The following is a 10,114-nucleotide window of genomic DNA, read 5'->3' as shown; positions in this document are numbered from 1 at the left end:
GGGACATACGTTTGGAACTTTTTTCTGGAGGATATCTAGATCGTGGTCAAAGTTCGGACTCTATCTAGCTAGATATGATAGTTCTTATGGGGAAATAGCTCGTTTTCCCGCTATACTTTCTTAAGTTTGCTGCTTAGGTGTCATTGTTAGTTGGACAATTTTGCCTCTCTCCTCTTTCTCTCCTTCTTTTCTCTATTTTTTTTTTTGTTATTAACACTTTAAATGGTTATCATAAAACAAATTATCTATTTATTTATATATAATATGTTATGATTATATATTTTCTATATTTTAAGATACATATTGTTATACTTTTGATGAATTTTTAGATTTTATAAAGTATCAATTTGTCGTTGAACATTTGTTCAATGATAAGTGGATAGTCAATTGCAGTATTGTTAATAGATAGTTACTTGTTTTTATTCATACAGAATAGAAGTAATATACATCAATTCAGGTGATTATGACAACATGTCTATATAGAAACATATGGGGTTATAGTGCAATTTGTGGATACGATATTTGTCCACATGGATAACTATTTGTGGATACAATATTTGTGGATACATTATTTGTCAAACTTATCCAAATGGATAACTATTTGTGGATACAATATAAGTAATGAATAACACTCACACAACAAAACTCAAACTTTTTCCTAGATCAAACTAATACAAATTCAATATTAAAAAGTTCACAAGACCACAATTAATCAGTAAAATCACAAATCACAATAAAACCAAGAAAACCCAGATCGAATTTCATATAATCTAAAGTGATAACGAAAAAGATCTAAAGATTTCACTTTCTCTAGATTTCCACAATTGTTGGAATGGTTTTTGAAAACTTTAAAAAATGAATATGAGAGAGAAAGAGAGAGAAACATAAATAAGTTTTTCTCTTTCAATGGATGAGCAAAAACAAAACAAGGAAGATGAAGATGTATTGTTTGGTTGAATAATTGTGAGAGAGATAGAGAGAGAGAAAATATAGAAGGAGTTAGAAGGAATGAGGGGTAATATGTAATTAAACTTGAGAAAAATATATTAATAATATAAAGTAGATGTGAGTATTAATACTTTTGGAGAAAGTGAATGTCCGTCCAAAATTTTTATTAATGAATGTGTGCCAACCAAAAAAAATAAAAAAAATGATCTCTTGATTGAAACAAAAAACTTGTTTATTTATGATAGGTTTTAATTAGGTTAATATTATGTATATCTCAATATAATTTTTGAGCTTCCGTTTCAAAACCCAAATTGCATAGCAGTTAACTTAAGTTTTTTGACAAAAATTCAGCTATTTTACAAAATTCAAAATTTGAACTCTATCTACTTTGATACAATAATTTTCGTAGGGAGAAAGAGGAAATAGATCGTCAATCTATTTTTTTTTTTTTTATAGATCGTCAATCTAGTTTCGAGAATTTTTTTTTGAAAAGTTTTTATTGAGGTTTTAAAATTTTTGTAATAGATTTAGTATAAGATAATTTAAATATTAAAATACGTTTTTCATTCTTGTATAATAAGTCATCTTCGACAAAATAAAGGAGGATGTGGGCGGCAAAAAAATGTAGAAGAAACAAAAACAATTCGTAATCATGATTAGTGGGTTAATTAACTTATGGGATTAATAAAATAAATAAATATTAGGGGTCCCGTGAGATAATTTGACGCGTTTAAAACCCAAAAGCACAAATTTCCAAAAAGGCTGACGGTGGCGGAAGACCTCGGAGTTTAGTATAATTTACGAAAAAAAGCCAAACCACATCTGATTAGAACCTTCTGGAGTGTCCCTCAGATGATGTCGACACATCTGAGAAAATATCTTCTTTTTTTTTGGCAATATTATACATTCAGCAAAATTTATTTCCAATTTTTATTGACCACATATTCAATCATGGAAAATTAATGTGTTATATATATTACGAATAAAAAAAAAATCAAAAACCCGTTTTACTCATCCGCAATATTACCGCACTAAATATTTATATAAATGTTATCACTAAAATCTAATACCACATCAGTTTTATTGGTTAGTTTAAACTGTAAAGGAAAAAAAAATATTATTTCTGATATTTTTTATTTTTATATTTCACTCGATACTCCTTTTCTTTCTTTCGTAGAAATATCATTTATTAATAAGAAGAAGATAATTATTAATTTAATAATATAATTAAAAAGAAGAAAAGTAGAAGAAGGACAAAAAAAAAAAAAAATCTAACAAGTGGTAAGAGGTTCTGGAGAGTTCCACTTCCACCCTCTGTATCTCTCTCTCTCTCTCGTACAGAGGCAGAGGCAGAGGCAGAGGCAGAGGCAGAGGTGAGAAACAACCAACATTACAAATTTAAAAAAAAAAAGTTTTTTTTTTCTCTCCTAATTTCTTCTTTGATCATCTTCTGCAATACCAAATCAAACCCTAATCTATTCTTATTCTTTCAGTTTCGAATCTCTTTGGTACCACCACCCAAGTTCGTTGGCTCTGTTTTCTTAGGGAGTTGAATTCGTTGAAAGTACGAGTTTTTATTTATTGGGTTTCTGTTTTTGTTGTTGATCTGCTGGGTTTTTGTATCTGGAGGAGAAAGTTAAATTATGGCGTCGAATAATAACGAGAAAAGCGAGGAGAATTTGTATGCTGTTCTGGGTTTGAAGAAGGAATGTACCACGACGGAGCTCCGTTCTGCTTACAAGAAGCTTGCTCTTGTAAGTTTTCTTACTTCTCCGATAAATTTTTGATTTTTGTCTGGTTTGTTCCTTACCTCGGATGTATCTAATTTGGTAAAATATTATTGATTGTGATTGAGAACAAACATGATGCATCCTTAGATCGATTTGTTTGATTGAGATTTTGGAGATTTAGATCAGATTTGTGTGTTTCGGTAAACTGATTGAGAGAAGTTTGGTTTATTTTTGGAATCAGAGATGGCATCCAGATCGTTGTTCTTCAATGGAGTTTGTAGAAGAAGCAAAGAAGAAATTTCAAGCAATCCAAGAAGCTTACTCTGGTAACTTCCTTCCACCTGCTTTTCTCCTAATCTTTCTTTGTCTCTCTTATTGTTTCGATTTCTTTAGTGTTACTTTACAAAACAGATGGGGACTGGTTATTATTGGATACAAGAGATCTTCTATTATTTTCTGGTTCCTTGATATAATCTTTTTGATATTGTTTAATGGTTTCTGATTGAGCTTTTCTATCTTTTTATAATGGGCACAACAGTTCTGTCTGACTCCAACAAGAGGTTCCTGTATGATGTTGGAGCTTATAATACTGATGATGATGATGACCAAAACGTAAAGTCCCTTTTTTTTTTTTTCTTGCTTTTAAAGATTTTCACTTTCGACCTGTTTTTCCATAAGATTTTTATAGATCCAGCCAGAGTTACTTTTCTTCTATTGCATCTGAAGAGCATTGCTTTTGAGGATTTGATTGATCTGTTGACATGTCTCTTTTGATCATATCAATCATGTAATTATAGAAACTTGTTGGTTTGTGGATGCAGGGGATGGGAGATTTCTTGAGTGAAATGGCGGCTATGATGAATCAATCCAAGCCTAATGTAAGCAGCCTGCTTTAGTTTTCAATCTATCTTTTAGACACCGTTGATTGACCTGAGTGATGATGATGATATGAGATATATTGTTTTGCAGGAGAATGACACAGGGGACGGTTTTGAGCAACTACAAGATCTGTTTAATGAGATGTTTCAAGGAGACGCTGCTGCATTCTCATCATCATCATCATCTTGCTCCACTTCAACGTTCACTTCCTCTTGTAGTTTTGGTTTTGATATAGACACGCAGCGGTCATCGTCATTTCAGACAAGTTCAATGGGGATGAATGATCCTTTTGGATTTGACCCGAGAGCTCATCATACCTTTTCTTTAGGGGTAAGGAACTTTAAAAACCCTGAATACTATACTTTTCCTGTATCACTTTTTGCGTCTTCTTGATGATGAATTGGTTTTGGTGGAAAAAGCAGGTTGACCATCAGCAGGATTTCAAGAAAGGGAAGAACAATGGCGGAAGGAGAAACAACAGAAGGAAGAACAGTGTTCCATCGGCTGGTCACGAGACGTCGTCGAACAACAACTATGGAGTCCCCACCTCATAGGCAGACACTTCACTCCATATTTTTTGCTAACTCATCTCCTCACATTTGTCGACTAGTACGCAGACAAGATGATTGGTTCTTGTCTTGTCAACGAGGATGTTTAAAAAAAAAACTCAAAAAGTGTCCTCGTTTTGTTAACTACTACCCACCTCCTTCTCTCGAAGCTTCTTTTCTTTGTTTCTCTCTGCTTTTGTCATTGGATTGTTTTCTGCTAAGATCATTGAAATCAACGAAATCAACTGATTTATGCTGAGACCACGGACACATGGTCCTTCTATATTCTTATAGCCATTGATTTTTTCAGCATTTAATAAAATAAAGAGATGCATTATCAGTTGTTCCATCATAGTCGATTCTATTATTTGTTCCATTTTTAATTGTGTCAATGTCAATTACAGTAAAAGTTTACAAACCGCACTTGAAATATCCGAATTGTAAAAACAAAGCAGATTCACGTGTCTAGTGAATAATTGTAAAAACAAAGCAGATTCACGTGTCTAGTGAATCAGAGTTGTTTCTGAGACGGAATCAGAGTCTGAACCTGATCTTTCTGCTGATTCAGGTGATATTTTGCCACCATTTGTCCTGCCACCGCTAGTGGAAGTAGATAAGACAGAGCTTGGTGAGGTGGCAATGGCGATATTGGGAATTGCAGAAAGTTACGAGAAGGTGGAGAGACAGTTTAAACAAAAGATGGGAGTTGGAGAAGGAAAGGATGAGATTAGCTAAGGAGCTTGAGTTACAGAGAATGCAATTCTTTAAAGCTCAATCGGAGATGTTACGGAACAGTCAAGACGGTGTAAGGGGGAATCAGGAGTCACCATAGTACCAAGGATAACGGCAATGTAAGCTAACAGTTTAAGAGATTAATACTCTTGGGATCTTAATGTATAAAATGATGACTGCTGTGGAATGTGTGAAATGTAAACGGATTCTGAAAAATATAAGACTGTGGCATGAGTTTGATGAATGCACAAATGCTTGAAAAGATTCCAACCTTAATTCCTGAAACCAGTTACTACAAAGTGATAGACACAAGAGTAGTTTTATGAAGAGCTGAACAAAAGATAAGTCGCTAATACTACTTTCATCTGAAGGATGAATTTTTGGAAGACATTAAAGAAACTGAAACTTAGAAGATGTCAGAGTCTTCGGTGAGTGTGAACTCAGTTGAATCGAAACGCCAAGCCAGAGGAGTGGAAGGCATCATCATAGAGCCATGTCGAACTGGGGAGCGCCATGGAGTTGAGCTCTTCAGCCAATCAGTCAACTTGGGAGATGCAATCTCTTCTGGTTCGTCGTAAGTCAGATTGTTCTTAGCATCCATCTGAAACCAAAAACACACAAGGTAGAGTCACAAAACAAGAACAAAGATTCAATCAGAATCATGTAAATGACTAATCTCTCATGATTCAAGAGTCTCAGACCAAATATACACATTGAGTTCTCTTTTAAAGTAAAGTACCTTTTCCATGTCATAACTGAGATGCTTCTCCTTGATGCTAGAACCTGCAAAAATAAAAGAAGAAGCTTAGCACAAATTTACTCAAAAAGATTAGTTAGCAACTTAGCATCAGAACTTAGGAAGATATATATATATATATAGTTACCATGGTTAAGTAGAATGAGATCAGCAGAGAAGTGATCATCCCACATATTCTGCTGCTGTTTGATGCATTTGCTGTGATCGTGTAAGAACCTTTCCCCAGCTATGTCAATCTCATCTTTCACAGTAGAAGCAGCAGCAGAAGCGATTTGCTTGTTCTTTGAAGAAGCTTTAGCAAGAATCCCAGACTTGTTTGTAATATCATTCAGAGCCTTACGAGCTCCACCAGGTTTCTTCTGACCAAGTACAGTTCCTTTGGATTTCACAGAAGCCGCAGTAGCAATAGACTCTGTAAATAACCCACAAAGAAAGCAAAACAAAGAAAATGTTAAAAATCTTGTTTTCAAAGCATCCATCAAGATATTGATTTGAAGAGATTGTAGTAGAGAAAGATGATTTTACTTTCGCGATGAATCGGAGCGTTCTCGTCTGGGAAGATCATCTGGTGAAGAGTGTTCATGTTCGCCATAGGTTTTTTAAAACTGTGAAATTAAAAAAACACGAAAATCAAATCACAAATTTGGGGGAGAAAGAATCAAGAAGATCGAAGCGAATTTGGCGGATTTGATTCCAGAATTGATAAAATCAATCAGATATAAACCCTAAAAATTTGATTCGAGAGACCCAATTCGAGATCCAACACAAAGATATCGTTTCTTTTCATAAAACCCAGTTTGATTCTCGATCTGAACTTAAAATCAGAAGGAAGGAAGAAAGAGATTACCTTTGTAAAGAACGAAGTAGTTTTCTTGGTGATGTTTCTTGTTAGAAGAGAGAAGAGTCTCGAAGGAAGAAGACGAAGAGCGCTTTTTGTTTTTTTTTTTGTGAAATTGTGTAACGGTAATGTTGTTCTTTCCTTTTTCTTTCTGAGAGTATCTGACGACGATAAAAGCAGAGAGAAACTCTGAATTAGGCCAAAAAAAGTGAATTTATAGAAAAAAAAAATATATATATATATATCTACTAGCCGTTAAGAGCCGTTGCAGAATACAGGCCCAATGAGAGCAGTTGGCCCAGGCTCATTGGAATTGAAAATGTCTATTTGAACGGAGAAAAAAAAACAAAAGAAAAGTTGATTAGTCAGTAAAAAAAAGTTGTTTATCTTATATATATGCTTGTGTTTCGCCTCTATCCTCCATGTAAAAGACTTGCTAGGTAATATAAATGCATATAGTCATAAGCTTGGTAGTGATCGATTTGTAAAATTAATTACTATCATAATCAAATATATATGCAGCTGGAACACCAAATGAAACGCATGCTACTAGTATCAATGCTTGCGATTGCTTTGATCTCTCTCTCTCTCTTTTTATTCCCTTGTGATCCTCTCTTCTGTAGAACATATTATTATCCTATTTGTTTAAAAGTTTGTAAATCACTATATCTAAACGTCCGGTAATATACTGTAGGATTGTGCTAAACGCATTGGACCGTTGAAAAAGAACAAAAAATATGAGAAGAAGGATCTGAACTGAAATTACTTTTGGTGTTTACGTAAATGGTATGTGTATGCTATGTACATAATGGTCACTTTTGGTGTTTTTAGAAATTTTAAATTCCTCATGGTTTTTTTTTGTTTTTGGTTTCACAATCTACGAAGATAGTATAAGTTGTTTTTGAAACATAGTCTATTTAGTTCTTCTGCAATTTCAAAAGTGTGGGTTATATTTATTATAAAAACTGATGTGATCAGTGATAACATCAACGTAATATATATATATATATATATATATATCGCATTCTCGTTAATTATGCATGTGTCTTGGTGAGGGTGAGATGATTAAAGTTGCATATCGTGCTTAGGGAGTTAAAATCGCATACATGACACATTCTTTGTTCATATCCACTTAGAACAAAGTAGGTGTAATTTACTGGCAAATATTTTTAATAAGCCCATTTATAGCCCAAAGTAAATGACACCCACGTCAGCGTTCTTATTTTAATATATGAATAATAAGGGAAAAAAGGTTAAAGGGACTAATCGAATCCGATTTAACGAATGAAGAAGCAACCAACTGGAGGGAACACATTTATCGACGGACACTATAAAAAGGTCTACGACCGATACGATACTGAAACTGACGGTTAGGCTAAGGGTAGTTTCGGTACATCATCGGAAAAATGGTTGTTCAGAGGAAAGGGGATAGTTCCGGTAATTATAGAATAAGTAGATGGGCTTTTCCGTCAATATACATCCTCGTCGGCTTACCAAGAATGGTGAAATTACGATAGAAACCCATCTTTTTACCCCTAAACCGAGCCGGCAACTTTACCGGTGACGGAATCTTACTCTGACCTACCAATCACGTCATTCCACGTCAATTCCCCGTATCTTCTCACGTTCCTCCACGTGTCCCTCTCCCTACTCACCGACGCCGTCTCCTTCCCGTTTACCCCGAACAGAATTATTAACCCAAACCCTAACCCTATCTCCTCTTTCTACCTATCTCAGATCCGGCGAAATTGAAAACTCATGGAGGACGATGAAGATATCCAATCTCACGGTTCCGATTCACCTGATCCGTCTTCTTCGCCGGCGGCGGGACGAATCACGGTTACGGTGGCTTCGACAGGTCCGCCTTCTTATTCTCTGACTCCTCCGGCTAATTGTTCTGAGCAGGATCCGGATGCGTTGGCTCTCGCGCTGCTTCCGATTCAGGCGAGCGGTGGTGGTGGTGGTGGTAGCAGCAGTGGGAGACCAACCGGTGGCGGCGGGAGGGAGGATTGTTGGAGCGAAGGTGCTACGGCTGTGTTGATTGATGCGTGGGGTGAGAGGTACTTGGAGCTTAGCAGAGGCAATCTGAAGCAGAAGCACTGGAAAGAGGTGGCTGAGATCGTGAGCAGCAGAGAGGATTACGGTAAAATTCCCAAAACTGATATACAGTGTAAGAATAGGATTGATACGGTGAAGAAGAAGTATAAACAAGAAAAGGTGAGAATCGCTACCGGCGGTGGCCGTAGCAGATGGGTCTTCTTTGACAAACTTGACCGTCTCATTGGATCAACGGCCAAGATCCCGACGGCAACTCCTGGAGTCAGCGGTGGTGGAGGTCCTGGAGTAGGAGGAGGATTGCATAAGATTCCTATGGGTATTCCTATGGGCACTCGCTCGAATCTGTACCATCAGCAAGCTAAGGCTGCTGCAGCGCCTCCCTTTAATAATCTTGATCGTCTAATGGGAGCTACAGCTAGGGTCTCAGCTGCTTCGTTCGGTGGCAGTGGCGGAGGAGGAGGAGGAGGAGGAGGAGGATCCGTCAATGTACCAATGGGAATTCCGATGAGTAGCCGTTCAACTCCGTTTGGGCAGCAGGGTAGGACGCTGCCACAGCAACGTAGGACGCTGCCACAGCAACGTAGGACGCTGCCACAGCAACAGCAGCAAGGGATGATGGTGAAAAGGTGTAGTGAGTCAAAACGTTGGCGTTTTAAGAAGAGGAATGCTTCTGAGTCAGACTCGGAATCCGAAGCAGCAATGTCAGATGATTCCGGGGACAGTTTACCACCTCCGCCTCTGTCAAAGAGGATGAAGACAGAGGAGAAGAGGAAGCCAGATGGTGATGGAGTGGGGAACAAGTGGACGGAGCTAACTCGGGCAATCATGAGATTTGGTGAAGCTTATGAGCAAACAGAGAACGCCAAGCTGCAACAGGTGGTTGAGATGGAGAAAGAGAGGATGAAGTTCTTGAAGGAACTGGAGTTGCAGAGAATGCAGTTCTTTGTGCAGACTCAGTTGGAGATATCACAACTTAAGCAGCAACATGGTGGGAGAATGGGAAACACCAGTAATAATGATCATAACAGCCGCAAGAACAACATCAATGCGATAGTCAACAACAGCAACAACAATGTGGGTAATAATAACTAGAGTGTTAGTGATTCAGGGTCGTTAATTAATATATTTTTAGATTTTGAGTCTTGAATTGTTGAAAGAGAAACTTATCTAGGCTTGATGAGTGTATTAATATTTTGCATATTTTTTGTTAACTTTGGTCACATGGAACAGATTTTAACATCCTTTTAGTCCTGCATAACTTTCTTCAGACTCCTCTGACGCATTGAATGAGGTCTTTTATGCAGGTTACTAAACTTCTCTGAATCTCTTGAGTTAGATTGCGTTTCTGTGAGCTGACACTAGTTAGGTTAGAACATGGCATAAGCTCCCATCCTTGTCACAGCCCAAGATATAAAGTTGTGAAGATTTGCATGTGTACCTAAACACATTTAAACTGTTTCCTTCAAATAATTGTTTTAGCTATAGATTTTCTTGTGTCTGAAGCATCATCAATCCACCAACGATCTGCTATAAAAGTAGAATGTTAGGCAACAAAAAAAACTTTCCGTTTGTCTGTTGAATTCTTTATGATGTTTTCGCCTTTTGGAATTTTTTTAGTAGTACA

The 10,114-nt window shown here is 36.7% G+C and overlaps 3 protein-coding genes across 4 annotated transcripts; 2 read left to right on the top strand and 1 right to left on the bottom strand.

Annotated features, from left to right (window-relative positions):
• Positions 2,210 to 4,445, top strand: LOC104779048 (chaperone protein DnaJ). 2 transcript variants are annotated; one of them, XM_010503452.2, is made up of 7 exons: positions 2,210 to 2,321; positions 2,442 to 2,702; positions 2,920 to 3,004; positions 3,217 to 3,290; positions 3,500 to 3,556; positions 3,648 to 3,887; positions 3,980 to 4,445. In XM_010503452.2, exons 2-7 carry the CDS (start codon positions 2,592 to 2,594, stop codon positions 4,109 to 4,111), a joined length of 699 nt encoding a protein of 232 aa, XP_010501754.1. In that variant the 5' UTR covers positions 2,210 to 2,321; positions 2,442 to 2,591; the 3' UTR covers positions 4,112 to 4,445. The 2 variants fall into 2 exon arrangements, with proteins under 2 accessions (XP_010501754.1, XP_010501747.1); XM_010503445.2 differs by having other exon boundaries at positions 2,241 to 2,702.
• LOC104779040 lies at positions 5,073 to 6,621 on the bottom strand. The gene is made up of 5 exons (XM_010503440.1): positions 6,442 to 6,621; positions 6,120 to 6,199; positions 5,722 to 6,006; positions 5,577 to 5,620; positions 5,073 to 5,438 (listed from the first exon to the last, which is right to left on the bottom strand). Exons 2-5 carry the CDS (start codon positions 6,184 to 6,186, stop codon positions 5,244 to 5,246), a joined length of 591 nt encoding a protein of 196 aa, XP_010501742.1. The 5' UTR covers positions 6,187 to 6,199; positions 6,442 to 6,621; the 3' UTR covers positions 5,073 to 5,243.
• On the top strand, positions 7,741 to 9,974 carry LOC104779035 (trihelix transcription factor ASIL2-like). Its single transcript, XM_010503435.2, has one exon. The coding sequence runs from the start codon at positions 8,191 to 8,193 to the stop codon at positions 9,580 to 9,582; it is 1,392 nt and encodes a 463-aa protein (XP_010501737.1). The 5' UTR covers positions 7,741 to 8,190; the 3' UTR covers positions 9,583 to 9,974.

The sequence above is a fragment of the Camelina sativa genome, chromosome 1, assembly GCF_000633955.1.
Source record: "Camelina sativa cultivar DH55 chromosome 1, Cs, whole genome shotgun sequence".
NCBI classification, from domain to species: domain Eukaryota; kingdom Viridiplantae; phylum Streptophyta; class Magnoliopsida; order Brassicales; family Brassicaceae; genus Camelina; species Camelina sativa.
This window is presented reverse-complemented; position numbering and strand designations above follow the sequence as displayed.

Coding starts and splice junctions, on each gene's coding strand:
- LOC104779048 (XM_010503452.2), top strand. CDS start 2,592: ATGGCGTCGAATAATAACGAGAAAAGCGAGGAGAATTTGTATGCTGTT. Junction 3,557..3,647: donor TGAATCAATCCAAGCCTAAT/GTAAGCAGCCTG, acceptor ATTGTTTTGCAG/GAGAATGACACAGGGGACGG. Junction 3,888..3,979: donor ATCATACCTTTTCTTTAGGG/GTAAGGAACTTT, acceptor TGGAAAAAGCAG/GTTGACCATCAGCAGGATTT.
- LOC104779040 (XM_010503440.1), bottom strand. CDS start 6,186: ATGGCGAACATGAACACTCTTCACCAGATGATCTTCCCAGACGAGAAC. Junction 5,621..5,721: donor TCTCATTCTACTTAACCATG/GTAACTATATAT, acceptor TTATTTTTGCAG/GTTCTAGCATCAAGGAGAAG. Junction 5,439..5,576: donor TCAGTTATGACATGGAAAAG/GTACTTTACTTT, acceptor TTTTGGTTTCAG/ATGGATGCTAAGAACAATCT.
- LOC104779035 (XM_010503435.2), top strand. CDS start 8,191: ATGGAGGACGATGAAGATATCCAATCTCACGGTTCCGATTCACCTGAT.